The sequence below is a fragment of the Nicotiana tomentosiformis genome, chromosome 7 (genome assembly GCF_000390325.3).
Source record: "Nicotiana tomentosiformis chromosome 7, ASM39032v3, whole genome shotgun sequence".
In the NCBI taxonomy this organism is placed as follows: domain Eukaryota; kingdom Viridiplantae; phylum Streptophyta; class Magnoliopsida; order Solanales; family Solanaceae; genus Nicotiana; species Nicotiana tomentosiformis.
In genome coordinates this window covers 131,160,084-131,185,165 of record NC_090818.1, presented here as the reverse complement: position 1 = coordinate 131,185,165, position 25,082 = coordinate 131,160,084, and the positions used below count along the sequence as shown (strand labels likewise).

At 35.0% G+C, this 25,082-nt stretch overlaps 2 protein-coding genes across 8 annotated transcripts; both read left to right on the top strand.

Annotated features, from left to right (window-relative positions):
* The first annotated feature begins 803 nt into the window (after positions 1-803).
* Positions 804-2,162, top strand: LOC104088820 (casparian strip membrane protein 1-like). The gene is made up of 3 exons (XM_009593562.4): positions 804-1,232; positions 1,428-1,551; positions 1,737-2,162. The coding sequence occupies exons 1-3, from the start codon at positions 937-939 to the stop codon at positions 1,950-1,952; spliced, it is 636 nt and encodes a 211-aa protein (XP_009591857.1). The 5' UTR covers positions 804-936; the 3' UTR covers positions 1,953-2,162.
* An 8,851-nt stretch (positions 2,163-11,013) lies between these two features.
* On the top strand, positions 11,014-22,247 carry LOC104112425 (mRNA-decapping enzyme-like protein). 7 transcript variants are annotated; one of them, XM_018776441.3, is made up of 10 exons: positions 11,174-11,309; positions 11,941-12,143; positions 12,237-12,324; positions 12,478-12,518; positions 13,578-13,627; positions 13,931-14,075; positions 15,393-15,443; positions 19,004-19,127; positions 20,106-20,576; positions 21,942-22,247. In XM_018776441.3, exons 2-10 carry the CDS (start codon positions 12,100-12,102, stop codon positions 21,996-21,998), a joined length of 1,071 nt encoding a protein of 356 aa, XP_018631957.1. In that variant the 5' UTR covers positions 11,174-11,309; positions 11,941-12,099; the 3' UTR covers positions 21,999-22,247. The 7 variants fall into 7 exon arrangements, with proteins under 7 accessions (XP_009620640.1, XP_070035877.1, XP_009620641.1 ...); XM_009622347.4 differs by having other exon boundaries at positions 13,928-14,075; XM_009622345.4 differs by lacking the exons at positions 11,941-12,143; positions 12,237-12,324 and having other exon boundaries at positions 11,014-11,309; positions 13,928-14,075.
* Positions 22,248-25,082: the final 2,835 nt, after the last annotated feature.

Sequence of the window (25,082 nt, the reverse complement as noted above, 5' to 3'; positions counted from 1 at the left end):
AAGAAAATAAATACAAAAAGGAAAAAGAGAGCCACCGTATTTAAGATAACCCTCTAAAGAGAAAATATTGATGAATTCATGAAAGTAAGTATTCCTATGATAAAATTCTTCCATTACTTTATTAAGAAGCCCTTTTGGATTAATTATCTCAACGAAATGTATTAGATGGGGTGTGTGCGGGGGTGGAGAAAATAAAAGTTTGCTTAATGGATTAGGGGAGAAGTTCGTTGTTTAGTTGTCAACTCATGGGAATGAATAAGCTTGACTTGGCTCATCTATTCATCCATGCAAAAAGTTATTCTTGACATTATATAAAAATCCGTTTTCTATTAATTAATTATAGCAATGATAGTCAAAGGATTATAATAATAAGATTAGGTAATATGATATGGTTTTCCAAATAGTATCAAACTTGGTCCACCAATCATTCTCATTCTATCTGCCCCAATCCCCTTTTTGCTTTCTGATGTAAAGTTGATTTGGCGCTAATAAATTAACCATTTTCAAATACTAGCTAATAGAATTGAACAACCACTCTTCTTGATCCTTTAGCTAAATAAATACGAAGTTATAATTAAAAAGAATACTTCAACCTTTAAAATCTCATTTCTAGATTAGAATAAAACAACCACTCCTATTCTTGCTCCATTATCAAAAAAATAATCACTCCTCCTTGCTAGCTCCATCAGCTTAAAACTGATAATCCTCGTTTTAAAAATTTCATTCTTATTTAGCACTATATATATTTTTTTATATAACCTACTTGTAGAACAAACCCTCCTCATACCTCTCTATATAAGCTCTATTCCACCTTGTCATTTTCATCACAAGCAAGCAAATCACAGGCATTGAGCAATCAAGAAAACAAAAGCAATATTCAAGACTTAAAAAATTCTCTCTCTTTTGTTCTCTATTTGTTTTATCTCTTTGATCAAAATGGAGAAAAGTCACGAGTCAACCACGATTGAGATGGGAGAGAGCAGCAAATTAGAAAGGAGAGGCAAAGCACCACTTTTGGGATCAACTCCTGCTATTTCTGCTGTTGTTGGACATGATAAGGGAGCTGGTAATCCCAAGAGAGGCATTGCTATTTTTGATCTCATCTTGAGAATTGCAGCTGTTGCTACTTCCATTGGTGCTGCTGTTGGCATGGGCACTGCTGGAGAAACTCTTCCTTTCTTCACTCAATTCTTTCAATTCGAAGCCGGTTACGACGATCTTCCTACTTTTACGTAAGTAATTATCAGTATATTTTTAACTTGTTTATAGTATAAATGAAATCCGCCTTATTTTCTCGTGATCTTGTTACTAATGATCACCTTATATGAACGCCGTCACTTATGGTCATCATTTTTCTACACTCTACTTGTGCAAATATTTGCATGTATAATCAGAAAATACTTAATTGTTCCCTATATATTTTGCAGGTTTTTTGTGGTAGCCATGTCAATAGTGGTTGGCTACCTAGTCCTCTCCATACCATTCTCTATAGTGTGCATTGCACGCTCCCATGCAGTTGTTCCAAGGCTGCTCCTCATCATCTTTGACACTGTAAGAACTACTACTTGTATCAAACCCAATTAAACTTGAATAACAAAATAAATTTCACAAATAGTCGAAATTGTAATTTATATATGTGAGTTGGTAAAAATGTTATAATTATGTTAGAAAATACACTTTGGCGAAAAAAAATCTTAGTTATATATATAATTTTCATTATTGTTCACGTTTTACAGGCCTTTGTCACATTGACAACGGCGGCAGCAGGGGCTTCGGCGGCCATAGTGTATTTGGCTCACAACGGAAACCAAGACGCTAATTGGCTAGCATTCTGCAACCAATTTGGCGATTTTTGCCAAACAACCAGTGGAGCAGTGGTGGCGGCCTTTGTCACAGTCGTTATCTTTCTTTTAATGGTGCTTCTCTCTGCTATAGCTCTTAAGAGACATTAAAGCCATAGTATATTCACTTTGATCTTTCTATTTCATTCCTTCTTGTTACTTTTGTAATTTATTCCCTTGTCAAATGTGCTTCCTTTTTATTCTTTTCCTTTTCTGTTATTTGGGTGGGGAGAGTGTGGGTATTTATTTGTATTGTTGTGTTGGTGTTTGTAGCTTTTAATGAAGAAAGAAAAAAATATTATAAACTACAATTGGTGAATTATGAAATTTCTGTTCCACTTGCAATTGCCTATATTCCATTTTTCCTTTATCTATCCAACTTGTTGCAACAGCACCTATTTTTGACACAAATTTCTCCTAATATATAGTTTATACCTAATTTGTTATTATGAAAATTACTTATTAAATTTCGATTTAATATGTTCTGACGATTCTTAACCACTTCGGCATAATATCAATCTAAATTACAATTTATAAATTATTATGAACCTCTTTGCTTAATGGAAAACACAAATAATAGCGTGTAGACGCATTTTTAACATCACTGACGAAAGAATCATGCATAGTACAGAGCTAACAAAATATTTCTTCATAATACTGGCTCTAAATTATTAGTTGTATAGTATCATTTAATTAAGTAGTTTCAAAATATTGCATATTATTATATAACTCTATAACTACTTTATACAAGGAGACTTCATGACAATAAACTTAAGAATATGTCAAGTGGTAATCCGCTGAACTAAAGAGGAACCTTCATAATTATAATAAATTAAAAGGGTGGTTTTATTGAAATGCATTTTATAAACTCCCTCATATTATTGAAATGCATTTTATAAATTCCTTGATTTTGTAATTATTAGGTTCCCTGATACGATACAGAAAATATTTACCAAGTGAAATTATAAATTTTGTTTCAAAAAATGAATCTATGAATTGCGTTTTAAGTAGTATATATATTTGCAAAATCTATGTATCATTGCAGGTTTTTGTCACACTGATTGCTACTTACCATTTAAAGAACCTTTGATTATAGTCCTTAATAAATAAAGACTCTACACTACTAGAAATTCGGTAAAAACCGACCAAGGTCGACCGACCAACTTTACTCGGTAAAAAAACCGACCAAAAAATCGACCAAAGTTGGTCGGTTTTTCAATATATATATATATATTATTTATTTTTTACGAAACCGACCAACTTTGGTCGGTTTTCTTTGGCGCAAAAATGCGGGAAACTATTTTTGAGTCCCGCGAAATTTATGTTTCAAGAAACCGACCAACTTTGGTCGTTTTTTTAATTAATATAAATAAAAATTAATATTAAAAAAACCGACCAAAATTGGTCAGTTAATTCAGCGGGTCATTTAAAAAAATCGACCAACTTTGGTCGGTTATTTTCGTGCGAAAATACAATTAAAGAGTATAAATCAAATAAAAGACAGTCTTAAAATAAAATGTACAAATAGTCTAGTGGTAGAATAGTATCCTGCCACAGTACAGACCCCGGTTCGATTCCCAGATGGTGAATTTTTTATTACATAATTAAAATACCGACCAACTTTGGTCGGTATTCCTTTTCGACCACAAAAATACCGTCCACACGTAAATGGTCGCATTTTGATCGGTTTTTTGCCATTACCGACTAACGTTGGTCGATTTTTACCGAATTTCTAGTAGTGCTAACTTCTAATATAGTCTGCAGATATATAAAATTTATTTAGAGTAGGTCACATGAATTGTACAAGGGGCAAGAGAAAAACAACAATTAATTGAAGTCAGAGTAATACAAAATATCCCAAACGAATTAAGACTAATTAAATATGTATAAATAAACACAGATGGGTAAAATATGTAAATTTGAAGATCAACATTGATATTGCTTCTCAATTCAAATGATAGATGTTGTGACCAAACACACTCACGTAAGTATACGCGGTCGTCAAGTAATAAAGTGACTAAAGTCGGATGTCGAACCCACGAGGACTTATGATTAACTATTAACTAAATTAGACTATCCTAATTATCTAAACAAGAATTAAACCTAAATATATTTGATTCTAAACTAATTAAATAAAAAATATAAATAATGAACTTTGAACAGAGAAAGAGCATATTTTTATGAGATCAATGTAATAAAAATGATCTAGGGTTATGGGTTATCTAGCAACCCTATTGTATTCTTAAATTGAATTGACCGACTAATTTATCTAGCTTATTGGTTGACAGGGTTAATATTGCTCATAAAAATCTGTCGAGTTCTTACTCGCCTATTCAAGCTAACCTAACGCCTATATGTCTATGGAGTTAGAATCAACAAGAATGCATTTATAATTCCTGTAAATCAACCAAGCAAGGCAATTAGGTATATGTCTATCCTAACCACAAATCCGTTTCCCAATGCCCGAGTTCAAGAACTTGCCCTACTCAATCCTATATGCAATATAGAATTCCCACTTTCGAGTTCAATTCTAGATTCGTAGATAATATTCAATTGGTGATCAAGCAATCAAATAATTAAGCGCAAGATTGAATAAATAAACTAATATGATAAATCAAGAAGGCAAAATCAATATCCGAATAACAATAGTCATGAAAGAACCACAACCCTAGAACGTGAAATTTAGCTCCACATAGACATGATAGCAAAATAACAAATCATACAAAGAAACATAAAAATTACTAAGTTTGGTGGAAGAAAAGATGAAACCCGGCCTCCACGGCGGCTCCGCGCTCTCCCTTGGTCAAAATTTCTATAAAAACTTTGTCTAATGACTATTTATAGGTATAGAAATAAGCCTAGGCCAAATAACGAAGTCCAAGACCAAAAAAGGATTCAAAATTACGTCGAACTCGGAAAGGTGGGTCGCAGCTTATAACGCGAGGCAGAACCCCGCGATGGATGAAGCGTCGCACCGTGTAACGCGAAGGAATTCCATTGCGTCGCAAGGTTTTCCAATTTGCTGGTTAAGTCAATTTGATACTTGCCTAACTATTCTTTTCAGCTGCATATCTCACGTCTTCCATGTTCTCCAAGTGTCCATGCCTCCATTTTCTCCAAAACGTGTATGTAATTTTGAACTCCTTACTAGCAAACTTTAATCAATTCAAATCTTTTAATTGCCTAACTTTTCAATCTGCTTTGTTTCTCATTCTTCTACTAAACTTTTCATTTCTTTGCAATTGTTTCTTTTGTCTTCTTTTGTAATATTAAACTTTAATCATTATATATCCAATAATTAAATAATCATGAATTCATTCTTGTAATGTATAAAATCTCTACTTTGCTCCCAATTTCACCTCCAAAGTACCTACATATAAAATAAACTCAATTAAGCACAAACATAGTACAATTTAGCATGAGAATACTAAAATGTAAGGTAATTAATGCACTAAAAATATATAATTATAGCTAGACATCACTACCCCACACTTAAATGTTGCTCGTCCTCGAGTCAACAAATAAATTACTCTATCTTTGAGCACTCTACACAAATGACTATGGTTGATAGCAACAATTAAACACTAGCGTATGCAATCACATACACTTCCCTTTACTTATGTCATTCTTCAAAAATATTCAAACAAAGACAACATGCTCACAACAATCCAAGCCTCAAAAATCAATTTGATATCACAATGCACTCATGGCTTGAACACCCAACATCATAGAGAAATCTAATAATGTTACCTATCCCTCGTGAAACCATGTTCCCTCACAACAAAATCAAAGAGAGTAAAATCAATCCACACATTTGAATCTCATGCTCACATATATCAAAGAAAATCGCTCACTCTCACAAAAGAAGTCACATGCATGCAATTGGTACCATAGGCTTGCCCTTAATGTAAATCTCTACTAATGTAAGCTCGCTCGATCTAAAATCAATTAGGACTTTTTCATGGTTGTAAAGTGGGCTAAGAGAAGGGTAAGATATATTTTAGGAATAATGACTCAACCTCCTAAGCACTTTAACACATCATCAAATAACTTAAGCGCAAATTCTTCAACACCACTTCAATTTCACAAATAATATCACCCCCAACAATATTTTCTCTTTCTTTAAGCATTACTTTAATTCATACCCACTAGCAAGAACAAGACAATAATTTATTCATCTATATTTTTCTTTCTTTTTTTTTCCAGATTTTTCTCTTCTTCTTTTTTTTCTTTCAATTTCCGCTAGTGGTGTATTATTTTACAAAATAAGTGCACCCTTCTTTCTTTCATTGGTTCCGCTCAAAAGTCACCCCACACTTAATTAGTCCCTTCTTACTTCTTTTAGTGCTTATCTAACAATTAAAGTATTTTAAGAGGTAAAAAGATCAAAACAATGTCAATTAAGAATAAAAAGGGTATAGGCTTGTAATGTGGGTACCACATAAAAGTCAATAGGCTCAAAATAGTTAACTAGGGATAAATTTTATTTGTGATAAGCAATAAGCTAAAAAAGATCAAAGAAAGCCTAAAATCATTTTTCAAGCCGAGCATCACCTCAAATTTCGTTTCAACTCACATACCGGGTAAGTTCTAGACACAAGTACAATACATGGACTACACAAAAATTCTCACCACACACGGCATATGACTCACTAAGGGACGGTCCTATTCCGACTCTCAAATAATGCAAGTATTCACGGAGCCACGAGATATTAAGTATTAAGCGCAAAGTGAACACAAGTCAAGAAAATGAGAAATAGTCGTCACAAAACATGCTATCCAATATATAAAGGCATCAAGATTAATATCAAAATATAGGGGAGATACTACACATGCCAAAGCATAAATATGCTACTATGAAACAAGTCAAGGGCGCTTAGGTTCATCATTCTTCCTCATTTTATTTCCTAAATTCCTAATCTACTCCGAAAGAAAAAAACTATCCGGTTCAAACTACATCCCATGGAAAAGAACTAAGGCACAAAGAAAAGCCATAGGGAATTATTACTACCTAAAGAAAGCAAAAAGACATATTTTTGGATTTTTTTTTAGACTTTAATCCCTCAAGAAAACTGTCTAGGAGATCAATCGTCGGGAAAAGTCCAATTTTTCTACTTTTTTCATCCCCCCCCCCCACAAAAGCTACTACACTTAAGAATGAGTACTACAACTAAGCTAAAATAGCACAAAAAATCATCCAAACGATCTCCTCACCACACACTTAAAATTTTACAATGTCCTCAATGCACACTATAAATAATAAGAGGGTAAACGAGATTCCCTGGTAGGCCAAAGGCAGAAGCAATAGCGGCTCACGAGGTACTCAGACTTCCCCCAGGCATCGTCCTTTGTGTGGGCACCCCACACTTAGTCCTCACCATTTAGCTCGCTTTTGCACTCTTTTAATGGCTTTACTTCCTATGCTCATAATCCTACAAAATAAAAATAAATACTACAAAATAATAAAAATAAAATAAAATAAAAATAAACAAAAATAAAAGAAAGCAGTAAAGCAGGGCTGCCTCCCAACAAGCGCCTGATTTAACGTAGCGGCACGACGTGAATCACTTTTTGCCTCCACCTCGAACTTATGAATTGAACCCCTAACATGGCATCCAGTTTGCGACTACGCTCCAGTGGTGGGGCTACAAAGATAACCAGGCCAAGTAATAAATTTTTTACTCTACACTTCTCGGCTTTTAGATGGAGAATGTATTTTTTGCTTTTTGGCATGACAAATTCAAGAATATAAGCACTCTCATCCTCACTCTTTGACTCTCACATAGGCTCAGATGGCTTGATTAGTATCTTACTATCTAAACACAATGTGAAAAAATGATTGGAATTAGGACCAATACGCCCTAACTCTAGAATTGTATTACTCTTTACATCCTCATATTTATATACACAAGAATCTTCAAATATAACATTATCTACTTCCTCACATGGCTCTAGTGTCCTTTTCTCAACATGGGCATCATCAACAAAAATATGCTCGAGTGATTGGCTCTCCACTTTTAGCTCCTCAATTTGGCGTATAAGCTCATTTTCAGCTTTACACAACTCATTACTATTTTGTTGGGCGTTAGACGCATCAACCTTTGTATTCAATTGAGCCTCTAAGTCGTGAATAGTAGTGCCAAATTTATCGATCTCTTGTCCCAATTTGGCTCTTCCTTCTATAAAGTATCTCATCTCATCTGTAATTTCCTCACGTCGAGCCTCATATATTTCTAATCTTTCGGATTGTTCCACCAGCGACATATGACTCAAAATCTTCACTTTTTCAAAATTATCTTCTTGCTGGTACTCGCTCTCTTCATTCAATTCTTCTATATTGGCCTTCATTCTTGTGATTGTTGCCCTCATTCTTTTCATATCTTTTTTGAGTTCATCCTGTTGCTCTGCTACTTGCCTCAGAATATCCCTAATATATGCATCAAGTTCCATATCCTGCACTTCATTGCCCCTATCAAACTCAGAAACATCATTAGAAAGATCATAATAAGGGCTCAGAGAAAGATGAACAGAATTAGGACAACCATCCCAATGGTCATCTTGACCACCACACATATTATAAATATTCCACTCAAAGGATTGAGATTGTGCGCACAAATCGGTCCCGGGAACATTCTAACAATTTTTCCACCAGTGGGTCCTCCACAATATGGACAAGGATCATCAAAATAAGAATAACTATCATTCGAATAATTTTCATTCCAAGATGCCATGTTAAAATAAATAACAAATACTAACTAAACTAAAAAAAATATGAATAGATAAAAAAAAATGTCTAATCTAGAAAAATAGCTAATTTTTAAGTCCCCGACAACGGTGCCAAAAATTTGTTGTGACCAAACACATTCACGCAAGTATACGCGGTCGTCAAGTAATAAAGTGACTAAAAGTCGGATGTCGAACCCACGAGGACTTATGATTAACTATTAACTAAATTAGACTATCCTAATTATCTAAACAAGAATTAAACCTAAATATATTTGATTCTAAACTAATAAAAAATATAAATAATGAACTTTGAACAGAGAAAGAGCATATTTTTATGAGATCAATGTAATAAAAATGATCTAGGGTTATGGGCTATCTAGCAACCCTATTGTATTCTTAAATTGAATTGACCGACTAATTTATCTAGCTTATTGGTTGACAGGGTTAATATTGCTCATAAAAATCTGTCGAGTTCTTACTCGCCTATTCAAGCTAACCTAACGCCTATATGTCTATGGAGTTAGAATCAACAAGAATGCATTTATAATTCCTGTAAATCAACCAAGCAAGGCAATTAGGTATATGTCTATCCTAACCACAAATCCGTTTCCCAATGCCCGAGTTCAAGAACTTGCCCTACTCAATCCTATATGCAATATAGAATTCCCACTTTCGAGTTCAATTCTAGATTCGTAGATAATATTCAATTGGTGATCAAGCAATCAAATAATTAAGCGCAAGATTGAATAAATAAACTAATATGATAAATCAAGAAGGCAAAATCAATATCCGAATAACAATAGTCATGAAAGAACCACAACCCTAGAACGTGAAATTTAGCTCCACATAGACATGATAGCAAAATAACAAATCATACAAAGAAACATAAAAATTACTAAGTTTGGTGGAAGAAAAGATGAAACCCGGCCTCCACGGTGGCTCCGCGCTCTCCCTTGGTCAAAATTTCTATAAAAACTTTGTCTAATGACTATTTATAGGTGTAGAAATAGGCCTAGGCCAAATAACGAAGTCCAAGACCAAAAAAGGATTCAAAATTACGTCGAACTCGGAAAGGTGGGTCACAGCTTATAACGCGAGGCAGAACCCCGCGATGGATGAAGCGTCGCACCGTGTAACGCGAAGGAATTCCATTGCGTCGCAAGGTTTTCCAATTTGCTGGTTAAGTCAATTTGATACTTGCCTAACTATTCTTTTCAGCTGCATATCTCACGTCTTCCATGTTCTCCAAGTGTCCATGCCTCCATTTTCTCCAAAACGTGTATGTAATTTTGAACTCCTTACCAGCAAACTTTAATCAATTCAATTTTTTTAATTGCCTAACTTTTCAATCTGCTTCGTTTCTCATTCTTCTACTAAACTTTTCATTTCTTTGCAATTGTTTCTTTTGTCTTCTTTTGTAATATTAAACTTTAATCATTATATATCCAATAATTAAATAATCATGAATTCATTCTTGTAATGTATAAAATCTCTATTTTGCTCCCAATTTCACCTCCAAAGTAACTACATATAAAAAAAAATCAATTAAGCACAAACATAGTACAATTTAGCATGAGAATACTAAAATGTAAGGTAATTAATGCACTTAAAATATATAATTATAGCTAGACATCAATAGATTTATCATGTCACTCTTGTTTATACATCATACGAGTAAAGAAATTGTGTCCTTATAGTCTTTTGTATTAGCACTTTATTTCGAGTACAGAAAATATGACGTAAAATGAATATCTACATCTGATTTAATGTGACTTATGAATATTTATTTGATTCAGAAGAAAATAGACTTATTAATTGTAAATGGTACGCGGAACTTATAAATCGTAAGTGATATTAGTTGTATCTAGTGACTTGGCAAATGAGACTTAGAAGCCGCTATTGGCAAATGCGACGTATAAATTGTAAAAACAAAAACGACTTATAAATAGCAATTATTATCGAATACTTAAGTCGCAATTACGTAATGCGACTTATAAATCGAAATTAACATTTAATTACCAAATGCGACATATAAATCGCAATTGTACATATTATTTGCATTAAGCGAATGTGTTTGTAAATCGCATTCACTAATTAATTTTATAAATAGCATTCCTTAATTGCGATTAATAAATCGCTTTTATCAGGTTACATTATAATCACTTGTTGCGATGTATAAGTTTATTCGATATATGCGACTTATAAAACGCATTCACATATTCAATTTATGAATCGCAATGACCTTTGCCAACTTATAAATCGAACATGTCAATTGCCCAAAGTCGAATGCGACTTAATAATTTGACTTATAAATGGTAATTACAAATAGGACTTATAAACCAGGTTTACCCGGTGACTACACGCGAAAGACAGGTTGTAGCGGAGTTCCCTCTTACCAAAAAAATACTACTTATAAATCAGTACTCCAAAAGCGTATATGGTAAAAGTGACTTGTTCCGACGGTATCTCTTTGGCAAAAAAAATTTATTTGGTAGCCAGAGTCACGTTACATCTCTTCCTTTCTCTCTCTACGACTTCGTTCTCCGATCAGAGTCTCTGTTTCTCTCTCTATTATCGGTTTCTAGAAGGAAAATGTCGAAGTTAATGCCGCATCTGGACGACCGAAGTAGAAAGACGCTTAACCTCACTGTCCTACAGAGAATCGATGCGTGTATTGAGGAGATCCTCTTCACCGCTGCTCATGTCACCTTGTACGACTTCAATGGCGACCTTAACCAATGGGTCAGAAAATATCATTTACTTATATAGTACTTCGTTATTTACTTATTTATGAGTTTTAGTTTTATGCACTTTGTAAAGAATCTTTACACTATCAAATCATTTATAAGGTAATCGCAGCCAAATCTCAATTATAATTTACCTGCTGCTGCTAGAGTTTAAGTTATATACTTTGTCAGTGTAAGAAATTTTTACTCCATCCGTTCGCATCTACCAAGGAACTTTTACACCATCAGGACGCACTTACCAGTGAAATTTTACATCATGAAGTCACATTCTAGCAGCTAGCTTGTCTTATTTCAAGATTATAATCCCCACATTTTAAGGAGGCTTACTAGTAGATACTCTTTGGGTGACCTGATAGTGTAATTTTTACACTAACGATGTATATAACTTAAACTCAACCTACTACAACATGTTAAACAACACCGATGCTGTAAATAAACTTTATACTGTCAGTGTATATAACTTAAATCCATCATTTCTTTTTTGATCAGGTCGTTTTTTTTCAATATCAGCAAAATATTGAGTTTGTGCTTTATGTAGATATGTGTATATCTGAGGTATTTATTTAGTAATTGTTAATCTCTCTGTTTGTGTACATTGACGGATATGATTGTACAAAGTGTCTCAGGGATAGTTCGAAAGAATAAATTTCATAATTATAGTTCTCTGCCTCTGCCAAAGGTGCATCCAGGATTTGAAATTTATGGGTCCCTTCAATGACTACTGGGTTCACATGAACTTATAAGTAGTACTGTAGATCCACCTCTGGCTGCTGCTACACAAACTCATGTCTTATCGTGTGTTGCAGTATGTAACGAAATGTTGCTTAAGGTGTGTGTGATATAGAAAGTCTTGGTTTACCAATTTTTAATGTGTCCATTTGTTTAGAAAAATTGCTGAAATAAACTTACCACTGAAATTAAGGTATGCCTCAATGCCTCATCCCAAGCTAGTATGGAATTTTGCTCTATTTGGACCTGTTGTTCGTGATATACATCATTCAGATGAAAAGGTGGTGAATTGGATGTTTTGGAAAATTTATTCTAAGGGATTGCGCTGTGTAATCCCACTTCCTGCCTTTAGGCCTATTTATAATCTGGTCAGTTGGTCTTCATGAAATGTAATCTTAAAGAAAAACTTGTTTATTGGTTAATTTGGATTGCAGAGCCGCAAGGAGGTTGAAGGTTCTTTCTTTGTAGTTAAGAGGTATGCTTGCAGTATGACAAGTAACTAAAGTTTTCTGTTTAAAAAGGAAGTGTTTATGTCTGGCTTTGTTCTATATGTTATTTCAGATTTAGTAGGTATTTTCTGCTATCATGCTAGATTGAACATTCATATACATGGCAAAGTGACCTGGCCGAACTGATCTAGCCCCAAAATTTAGAAGTTCAGGGGATCATGATCGATCCTGGTGAATGCCCTACCATCGGCCTATCCGCTTCCAGAGCGATCCCTAATCCCTTAGGAGGGTCTAGTCTCAGACCCCGTTTTTTGATAAGTAGTCTTGGACCCCTTTCTTTTACTATAAAATGCAATTACAGAATCACATACTTAGACGGAAAGTAGATGATTATAAATAAAAAAAAATAATTCAAGAAAAAGATGGGATAATTGTAAGAAATTAATGAAACATGAAAAGTATTTAAGGCGTTGGGACTTGAATTCATATCATTAAGTTGCCTAGATACCAAATCAAGTGCATCTAAGCTAAAAGGGTTTGGTGGGTTTATTTTGCTTGGAAGTGGACATAGTTCTCCTCCAAATAAATAAGGAATAACTCTTGTAATTTCTAATATAACAAAGCAATAAAATATGTGTAAATTTAGGCACCTAACTAACCGTTGCCACTTCATTTTTTTGTCTTTTCTTTTCCCCCCTTTGAACTTCCGCTCTGCCCATGGGCCTTGTACTGTGTGGCTGGCCCACCGACTAGATTCCCCTCATGGGATGGAGGTCGGTGGGTTAGGCTAGCCCCCCCCCAAGGTGATCCAAACTGGTCTAGTTCACAGATCACCGCAGCCTATTTTTATGCTTAAGATTTATGAAGAAATGTCTGGTACCTTGTCCAAAAATTTGTTTCTAATTCAGCTTGTCAGAAACTGTTATCACTGTGCAGATATCATATAATTATTAGCTGGTTTTCCTTGGGGTTTTATAGGTAGTTTTCCATGTTATAATATGGGATTCTGATGGTTTTTGATGGATTGTGTGCCTATAAGGAGGTTGGATGACTAGATATCATTGTTGTTGGTTATGTTATTTTAGGAATTCTCAGCCAAGGTTCCAGTTTATTGTTATGAACCGGAGGAATACAGGTATAATCCCATTTCTTCTTCTAATAATTTTGTGCGGGACCTCTCTTTTTCAAATACATAGGGGAGAACCTTTAGAATTCTTTATTTTTACTTTGTTCATTTTATGATTTTTGAAAGTAGTGCTTCTTATGAATAATTCTTTTTTTGACATCTAAGTTTACACTTCTCGATTTGGTGGTCATGATTCTGAGACAACATAATATAAAAAAAAATTCCTCTATTGGCCTTGTGAATATTAGATTATTTTGAGAAAATTGTGATATTTGTTTCTTGCATGAAGCTTTCCTGTTTTATATGAAGCAGAAAATATGGTGGAAGATCTCTTGGGAGACTTTGAGTTCGAGGTTCAAGTTCCATATCTGTTGTATCGGAATGCAGCCCAAGAAGTCAATGGTATTTGGTTCTACAATGCACATGAATGTGAGGAGGTTGCAGATCTCTTTGGCAGGTTGGCATCTTCTTCAGTCTTCATGCCCCAAGCTATATGATTTATTTATGAGCGGAGCTTATCTCTTTGTTATCAGAAAATGTATAGTTGTAGATGAAAGTTGAGATTATTGCAGTGGAGATCTATGATGTTGGAAAATACATTCTTGTAGATTAATTTATGGTTCTCTGTAAACAACGTAAAGCAACTGTTATGGTGGCGAATTTTGTAGACATTTTCTTGATAAGGTAACTAGTTTTACTAATGTTGGGGAAATCCCCGTATACAAGAAGTGTACTAAAAAGTAAAGAGACCTACACCAAAATAAGGTTCTGTACCGAAGTGACGTAGTTATCTATACATACAAAAACCTCATGGGTGCACCAAAAGGAAACTAGACCCACGAGGCTACTCCTTGCATGTACAAAATCTTTCTCGACCCTTTCAAATGCTCTCCTATTCCTCTGTTCCATATTGCCCACATAAGAGTTAGTGGTGACATCCCATGCCCTGCGTCTTCTCTTGCTTCTTCTAAAAGCCCATTTGTATAGTGCCTCCTTTACTGTGCTCGGCATTACCCATTGTATTCCGAACCAATTCATAACCTCCCACCACAAGTGTGTAGCTACTTAACAATGTTATAAGAGGTGATCCACATCTTCTCCCGAACATACACACATATAGCACCAACTGATATATGTGATCCTTATAGACGTTTCTCATATGATAAAGAGGAAACAAATAAGTGAATAAACTACTCAGAGAAAATTTTAAGGGCTGGTTATTATCCTTGTACTTATAATTACTTGTGGTTGCCTGATATTATTGTCAGGCTGATAGCAATCCGGAATTTATGTTTAAACTGGAGGGTAGTTTGGCTTTTATTTGGTAGGGATAAACATGATAAGGTTCTTCTATCAAAAGGCATTAAGTTGAAGGCTGTTATAAATGAAATATTTCAACTTTTGGAGCTTGTTTGGTCAAATTACGACATACCTTAGGCTTTAAATATGTGATTTCAATAACATCAGATTTATTTTAGCCCGACGATTATGTTTCCAGTTTTTGTACAACTCTGACTTTCTGTTAGTGGAGGTGTCTAAATTGTATTGTATCCATTTAGTCTTCGTGTTACATGATGTAAATGACATATATCAGATAGAAAAACCAGTTTAGTCTTTGTTCTATATCTGTTGATAGAAATGGCATCAGAGAATATTTATTGCTAGTTTGTTTTAGTGGTACAGGGTATGTGAAGTAATTGGGTAATTTTTCTTACGTGTTCATGGCGCTTAATCTGCAAATCGTATAATTTTACTTTGATGTGGTGGTTTCCAGAATTTTAGGTGCATACTCAAAGGTTCCCCTGAAGCCACAGTTAAGAAAAAGGTGCGGAGTCGTTGATTCTCCCCCCTTGTTCTTCTTATTTTGGAATATTGAGATGTTTGTCAAGCAATTTCTTTACAGTAACCACAAGTTATATGTAATTACTCATGGATATTCTCATTTCTGGTGACGCTATAACCCTTCCATGTTTTAGTACATCATAAGAAACTCCTGATTAAGAAAAAAGTACATCATAAGAAACTGTTTAATTATTGTAGCATGATAGAAGATAAGTACTTAAAGGCTGTTTGCTCTAAGGAATAAGAAAATAATCTTTGTGCAAATTGTTATTGCTGATTGATGGTTCCTATGCGATCATCAATGTATTGTGTTATGTGGAATACTGGAATAACAATATATACATATTAGTACCTCCAACCATCATAGCGTTGTGTTATGTTCTTAGCCGAATCCGCTTGGATTTCAATAGATTGTAGGTCTTCAAAGATTCTCACTCCATGTGAATGTTTGTATACTTTGTCTCTTTTTAGCACCTTTCATCGTCATAGCATCATGCCAATGGATTGGTTAATTTGGAGGTCTATGTAAGATATAATCCTACCATCTCCGACGACCTCTCATTTTATGCTTTATGTAATGCCACTTAGGCAGCTACACCCTCTGCATAATGTAATTATTTCTAATTTCGTCTAACTTTGTATGATGAAACATCTATCCTAACATTCGTATCTTGACAGCATGCATTTTGTGGATATGTTAAGACCCAACATTCACTTGTTGGGAAAGATGTAATAGAGTGCTCTCTGTAGGTGCTGTCTGCTCTGTTTGTACTCTTGTGTACCTTCTTGGTACACTTTTATTAATAATACTTTACCTTATAAAAAAAAAAGACCCAGCATGCACTTCTATATAACCTTATTGGTCTTAGAATTGTTCTATAGAACTTTTTTCACGTTGGTAGGTATATTCATGTCGTATTTCATACTTGTAGGACTCCTCCACTACAACCATCCTAGTTTACTCCAATTTGTTACATATTCTTCTATCATACCATTCTTTTAAAATGTATATTTCAATTATTTTAATCCGTTGATAAAACCAACATCAAATTGGATAAAGTGATTTACTGTAGACAGAGAATATTATTGGAAACAAATCCTTGTCCAATTTAAAACCAAACCCATATGTTAGTTGATACACCATGAGTAGATTTTAATACGATGAACTACACATTATACTAATCCAATGATTGTTATTCACCCTTTCACAATCCCTTCACTTTTTTTTGGATAAATTAATTTCTATTAAAATGTAAGCTTAGCATAAAGGGAATGCTGGGACGGATGCATCAAGCAGTTACTTGTAGTTTGTGTGATGAATAAAGAAAGTCAAGCATGGCCGTTTACATTAGCCATATCACACCATCTTATAAAGAAGTTCTAATATAATTCAAGCTACTTATATTCTTCTTTCTATTCTAAAAAACTCTCTTGTTCCTTTCTCTCCAAATAATCCACCAACATGCAGCTGGGATGGTGTTCCACACTTTGGTTGAGCTTTTGCTGAGCCCTCTCTTTTACTAGCATTGAAGAAATTCCTTTGTGTTTTTAGGCATGGACAGTGAAGCCCCGAATTACTGAAAATCATACTCCAAGTCACTGCAAAATAGAACCAAGTGATTTACGTATTCGATTTGCTCTTCACATAGTGCGCATGTATTGCATAGGTTTATGCCTCATTTCTGCAGATTTTGTTAAGGTGGGATTGCTCCCTTTGTGACCAACCAGGTAAAACATTCCACCTTAGAAGGGGCAAAGCTTTTCCAAATTCTTTTCCATGGCCAGAAATGTGAAGGGGTGGTGGGGTGAGTTAGGGTGGAATAGTATGATCTGATTGAAAATTTTCCATTAGCTTGACCTTCCAAATCAGACTGTCTGGGGAACTGTGTGGTTCGGGCAGATTGTTCAGCTTGTTTAGCAAGCCAAGCACTTTTTCTAACTCTCAGTTATCGCAATTTCTTCTAAAAATGATGTTCCATCCCTGGTTGTTCTTTAATCATATAAAAGAGCTAATGGGTTACTTACGAAGCTGAGGAGTTTAGGTATAGAAGATTGGGTGTCGTTTACCATTTTGTAAGGTTTTCTACTTTTTGGTTACGTCTTGTAAACGGGTAATTCTTTTGCCCATTGTTTATAAAATCTTATTACTTGATCACAAAAAAAAAAAGAAAAAAAAGAAGAAGAAGCTGAGGATTTCTGGGAAGGAGTCTTTTAATAGGCTGGTCCAACCATGAATCCTGCTAGAAGTAAATTCTTCTCCCATCTCCAACATGAAAGGATGTCTTTGTATTGATTACATCCGAGTAGGATCTAATGTGACCACGGGAGAGGATGGTGATTTGGTTGTCCATGTATTGAGGAGACCATATTGCTTTGATGACCCTTCTCCAGTATTATCCTGAATAATTTGTCCACAAAGTGAATCTCATATGCGAACTTGTTAGCAGGCATTCAATAGGTTTTAATGAGAGGAAGAAAGAGATGAAAATCTACTTCATGAAAGTAAAAGAAGAATATTCTAGGAGGTTCTTATTTAAGGAATTTAACATCATATTCAATCCCGGTACGTTGAGCTCTAGCAAATAATCTAATTTCTTAGAATACTAAGCTTCTTTTAAACCTTAATTGCTGACACACAAGATGTTTTAATGAGAGGAAGAAGAAATGAAAATGTACATCATTAACAAAAGTGTAGAATGTTCTAGGAGCTGTTGTTTAATGACTTGGGTAGCCTGATATCCCAAGGTTAGGCGCGTTAATCTCTAGCAAATAGTCCAATTTCGTTATTAATTTTTAGTAAACAAATGATTTGTTTGATTATGCTGAACTCATGTGGGGTTTGACCAGTATACTACCGGAATAAATTATTAACCCTCATCAGTAACCTATTTACCCTTGACATCCAAAAGCCCAAATTACCTCCTATCCACGAGCAAACAACAGGTAAATAAATGATTTTGCTTCCATCTTTTTGGCGTGTTTAACTTTCCATTACCCTCTTTGGCATTATAATTGATGCCGCTTTCCTACTTTTAAAGTTCATCCTCTTGTCTGTTATCTCCCCTTCTTTCTTTCTGGTGATTTCTCTTATCACCTGGTTTGCTATTCTGTTGCATCCCTTTTGAATTTGCAATATCAGTGCCTTTGCAGTTTCCTCGTCTGGCCTCCATGAGACACCTAAAAAGTTTCCAAAGCCCTTAAATCTCTGCCACTTTTTTGCTTGTTGAGAGCGCATCTAATAGAACCTGAGCTTCTTACTTTCCTAGATAATCTCCCATTTATGTTTTTTCATAGAATGAGGGTCCAACATAAACATAGGCACTTACGGAGCAAAAGAAGAAATAGAAGAATCAATTATGACTTTGTTATCTTGTGTTCGTTGTCATATTTCCCTTGTTAATCTATTTGTCCATAAGTGACGACTAAGTCAATGTTTGTTGCTCTTCAGCTATTAGAGTTTCTGTTATTCTTCTTGATTTTTCCCCCCTTTTTTGATGTGGTTTTGTACTAATTTTTAAAATCTCCTGATGTCTTCAAATGTAGTGAGTTTACAGAACATGAAGCGGTGCCAATGAGTACAGTAATAGAAGGGCCATTTGGACAAGCATTTACCACCTCAACCATTGGGGATAGTGCTGATGATTCTTCCTTTATGAACTTCTTCAATGTATGTACTAAACTTTCTTAATGATCTTGATGTTGAATTTCCCGTCTAACATCTAAAACTGTCACGTTTGAAACTTTAAATCTCTTCATGAACTTTCAATATTTCTACCTATTTGCTTCTCTAGTCACTCAATTCTTGCAGCAAAAGAATGCTGGCCCTTGTACGTTTTCTTAAAACCACCATCGCCTGAGATTTCCTTGGTTGAAGATTTTTTTTTTCTATACCTAATCTACATGAAAGTTGTACCAACTTATAATGGATGCACATTATTTGAATCATTTACGCTTTACAGAGACCATACATTACCCTGGATATATGTTTTACAAGGCTCACATTTTCATTCATTCGGTTGTTGGGTAACTTGATGCATGTGCACCCCCATCCCGAAAAATTCATGAGGGACAATGTTCTATTCCGGGAATTTGCAGAAAATATTTATTTCCAGAAGAGGGTTGACTAATGATGATACCAAGTGTACGGAAATGTAGAATACGAGGACAATCATAGTCTGAGAATCTGGATCCGTGAGGAATATCAAATTCCCGGAATCTAAGAATTTATCTCTATTGCTAACTGAAATTTTTGGAGATGGCTTCACTTGGGGACTAGCAGCTGTAGCTATATGCCTTTGAAGAAAATGAGGTTATATATTAAGCTGGCTCTTTTGGGAGCATAGTTAAGGGGGTAAAAATACACCTTTTTCTTCAAAATATGAGTGAGGCTGCATTAGTAGATGAATGCATCGCCTTTGAAGAAAATGAGGTTATATATTAAGCTGGCTCTTTTGGGAGCATAGTTAAGGGGGTAAAAATACACATTTTTCTTCAAAATATGAGTGAGGCTGCATTAGTAGATGAATGCATCATGGAAGATCAATGAGAATGACTTCTTCTGGAGTAAAACATTGGCTTTAAAGTATTGGGCAGTCTTCCCCCACTGCCAATGTTAAAGTCCTGAGATTCTATTTTGTTGTTGCAGACTGCTGCAAGTATTGGGCATACCTCTTCAAATGTTGTGAACTCCGGACAGCCATATCATTCTCCAGCTCAAACTGTTGATCTATCACCCCGAGTTCCAAGCCTCCTACCATCTCCTGCTCCAACTTTGCAAGTCTCATTACCTGTTCAGTCAGCTCCATCACTTCCTACACAGTTGCCCCGTGATTCTGCTAACCCGATCAAGAATACCAATCACCCTGCAAATCTTGTGAAGCCTTCTTTCTTTACACCTCCTGCATCACCTATGTTGGTGACAACTCCTGTCTCTTCAGCTATATTAACTTCTGCTCCTTATCCTCCTGTGGATCCACAACCCCAACATGGCACACCTCTAGTTCAACCCTTTCCGCCACCTATACCACCTCCTTTTCTCACTTCTACTCAGCCTCCTCCAAATAGTGGACCACTGAGCAGAGAGAAAGTTCATGACGCACTTCTAATGCTTGTTCAGGTATATCTTGTCATCCAGGGTTCATATGTGTACTCTGCCTGCTATTCGGATAACTATTACTGTGTTAGTTAATTGCATATTATCATTGCTGAATGCATCTTTTGTGTACTTGAACAGTAATTGAGTTTTGTTCAACTGCATAAATCTTGGTCATTTTATCCTTAAATTTGTCGGCTTGGCATATCTATCAAACTGCTTTCTTGCAAACACATTGAGATTATCCATAAATTTGTGGTCTTGGCATATCTACCAAAACTACTTTCTTGCAAACACATTGAGATTTGGAGGGTTCAACATTTTTAACTTCACTCTGACTTGTGTGCACAATCAAAGGATCCTGGTAAGTGACTCAAAGTTTAAATTGCACATGCTAGCTCTAAGGTCTTATTTATTTTATCAAAAGCTCTAAGGTCTTATTTAATAAGTTGTACTAGAACCATCAGCATAATAGTTAAAAGCTATCCCTTATATTGTATAAGTTTCATCCTAGGGTAGCTAGTTTAAATTTTCAACTTTTCCTGATAAACAGCCATCCTACAGTGCATATGCATCAGTTTGTATACTTAGTTTCTTAAGATCCCCGGTCAAATTAATTCTTGTATTTGACTTCATATTTTTTCTAATGTGCAATTTCTTTTTCAATGTGTAGATGCTATGAGAAATTTCTCTGTAAAGAGTCTCACTAAGTTCAGATTCTCATTTTAAATTAGATTTAGCGTTTGGACATAGATTTGATTGAAACTTGAAAAAAGAGTTTTTGAAGTTTTGTTGAAAAATAGTTTTTGAAAGTTGAAGTTGTGTTTGGACATGCATATTATTTGAAGAAAAGTTGAAGTTTTGTGAGTGGCTTAAAAAATTTCGCCCAAAAACTGCCCTAAATTAGTTTTTGGGAACTTGAAAAGTTTTGAAATCTTTTTCCCCAAAACATGATCATATTTCATAAACAAACATTGTATTCAATTATTTTTTTTGAAATCTCAAGCTTGACCTGTAACTTGACACATTGCACCAGCGCATCCCGAGAACAAATAGTGAAAAATGTTTGAGCCCCACCTTAGGGAATGGTTGGGATGAAGAATACCTAGGAATCTACAAATTTGTAAGATTTACTAGTTTAAGTGCTTTCCACTGCAAGTACATCGTTAGGTCCTGAAGAACCATATGTTGCAACGCATGTTTAGGTCATGGAGATGCAACACATATTGGTGTATAGAGATGTTTCATCGATTTGTAATCATGACAGCTTTTAGTAGTTTGAAACAGCTCTCACAGGATGTTTTCTGAATTGTCTATTATTGTAGGAAATTGATCATTTTCTGAATTTATGTTGTCGGAAATTGTTCATTTTCTAAATTTTTATTGCAGGACAATCAGTTTATCGACTTGGTCTACCAAGCTTTGCTTAAAGTCCATCAATCATAATTTCTTGAAATACTGTGGTGATTGTGTAGATTGTAGACCATGTATAAGTAGTGTGTATATTGCTTCTCTTTCACCACGTATACCATTAAATATGTAGTGTATTGTGCTGAAGATATGGACTTAGTCTTCATTTCACCTCACGACGAGACTGACTAAACCTATGACTTGATGTAAAAATGAAACTTAGATAATCATCCTTCACAATTAGGAACCATTACAATATTTCTATATAAATTCTATTATGGAGGTTGGATAGGGTGTGCTGAATGTCATGGTTTTAGTTAACATTCAATTCTGAATTAAGGTGTATATAATACACCAGTAAATTATAATCCAATATATCTACTTATTGCAAACCTTTTAGACCTTTTTTACCGGCTAGAACATATTTTACACCAAAGATAACGGAAAATAAAAGTGCTCTATTTCCAACTGTAATTTTTGACCCTTTTCATTTTTTCAGTTAGGAAACCCCCTCCCCCCCAGCTTTTCTAATTCAGACACCACATATAAATGCTCAATTTCTCCCTTTTTCTCCTTATATCATTATCACTTTATTCTCCAGTTCGGTTTTGGCCAATTGATATATATTCTCTCAAAAAGTTCTGAAAAGAAAATTATTTGGAAATTTTCGACTTCATTAGAAACTTAGGGTGTGTTTGGTATGAAATGTTTTCCAATTTTCCCATGTTTGGTTGACTTAAATGTTTTGGAAAATATTTTCCTTATGAACTCATTTTTCTCCAATTGGAGAAAAATATTTTCCTTATCAAGAGAAGAGAAAATATTTTTCAAAACTCCTTCTCTACCTTCCCCACCCTCACTCACCCACCCCACATCCTCACACCCACCCACCTAACCCCACCCTCTCTTCAAAAATGCTTTTTTTTTTTCCCTTCAAATTTTAGTTTTTTTCCGTCACCACCCACTCTACACCCCCGTAATTATTTTTACTTTTTTCTTCTTCTTCTTCTTCTTCTTCTTCTTCTGTTTTTACGTTTTTTGGCACCACCCACTCCACTGCCCCCACCCCGCACAAAAGTCTTTTTTTTTACCTTTTTTTTTTTTGTAATTTTCAAATTTCTATTTTTTTTTCTGCACCCCACCCCCACGCCACCTTCCCCCCACCCCATACAAAAAAGATTTTTTTTTTTTTACTTTTTTTTGTAATTTCAAATTTCTGTTTTTTTGTTTTTTTGCACCCGCCGCCGCCCCTGTCCCCCTCTCCTCCTCCCTCCGGGAATTTTTTTTTTTTTTTTTTATATGTTTTCAGTTTTAGTTTTTTCATCTTTTGGTTTACAGGTTCGAAATTTTACAAGTTTCAAAGTTATGAGTTTGGAAGTTTACGGGTTTAGAAATTATAAAGTTTACGGGTTCGAAATTTCGTGGTTTTGAAAGTTTAGCAGTTTGGAAATTTATGAAATTTGTGGGTTCGAAAAGTTGTTGGTTCGAAAGTTTATGACTTCATGTTTATTGTATCTAAATTATTTATGAATACTTTTGAGAAGTTATTTTCCTTAATTTGCGTACCAAACACCGAAAAATGAATAAGATTACTACTTGTTTTTCAAGAAAATATTTTCCGATATACCAAACACACCCTTAGTAGTAGTATATTTTACCTAGTCTAAAGACAGGAAAAAATCAACCTCTTTACATGAATATATGAGAAAATTAATCTGAGGGTAATTTGAGCTTAAAAGCTACTTATAGTGATACCAAAAAAGTTCTAAAACTAAGCTGAAAAATCAAAAGAATCATATGGTTGTGGCTTTCTTGATTTTCTTCAAAACATTATCTCGAAAGATACCAAAATATGATATGAAGTAAATAAATCTAGTTTATTAATATTTCATTAACCTTTTTTGAGTTGCATCTGTAGAACATCTTCACAAAAACAATCCACCACTTGATCCATATAATGTTGGTCAATAACATCTTTCTCTATTTCTTGAATTAATTCACGACCTTCTTGAGAACCAACTTCAATCCCATGATTATGTACTTTTGTCATACATATAATCCTCTTGAAGCATAAAATAGCCTCCCATTTGCAGCATAAGGTGTAGGAGCGAGATCTTCATTAGTAAAGAGGAATAGAACAAGGCAGGGGCAGGGGCGTTCAAGAGGAGTGGGCCTAAATGCTTGAGCATACGAATATGCTATAGGATAAGTTGGCAAATGGGACAGGTCCAATAAAGACGCCGCCTTTGCTATTGTATCGACCTGAAAAAAGGAACGACTTAGAGAAGGCGAATCCAATAAGGTAATGTCAACATTTTCTGTATTACAAAGATCAGATGGCACTTGTATTTCCCTTCAAATTGCTTGAGGGTTTGATAGCGATAGACACGATTTTGATAAGTGAGACTGTGTATGCGGTCGAAACCTATTAAGTCAGTCGTACGGACTGGTCGAGATAACAATACATCGATCGAAAGGTATCTACGTAAGGTCAGGTCAAGGTCCGAAGAAAGGGCTTCGGGATTCGAGCTCCAACTCCGATCAAGGATCAATTCGGTATCATTATCGGGCCTATGACCCAATCGAACCACGAGGCAAAAGGTTGTCTGAGATGCACATACCGACCAACACCCACTCCGAATATCAAGACTCTGAGTCAGGATCGAGCTCGAGTCAAGGCCGATGTCTCGACCTGATATCGAGTTCGAGTCAGTATCGAAGCTCACAGACAAGGTCGTTACAGCCGCACTAAGGGAGAGAATCCTGACGGGAATTAGGGAAAAGACAATACATCATGGGCTCTCCACTACGTATTTTTTATTGTGTGTAAAGTAGGATCCCTTTACTATAAGTATATGATGGATTGTAAGCAGAGGGACACATTTTGTAACAAAAGATTCCTTCTCATATTGAAAGACAACCCTTTGTGTTTATTTCACTTTATCTTATTCGTTCTTCTTGATCACTGTCCTCATTCTCATAGTCCAGAATACATGTATTTCTATTTCTCTATACGATTTGTATCAAATTATATCACATATCCTTAGAACCATACACAAATTTAACTCAATCCAATTTTTCGGGTAAACAGTTTGGCGCCCACTGTGGGACTAAGGATAA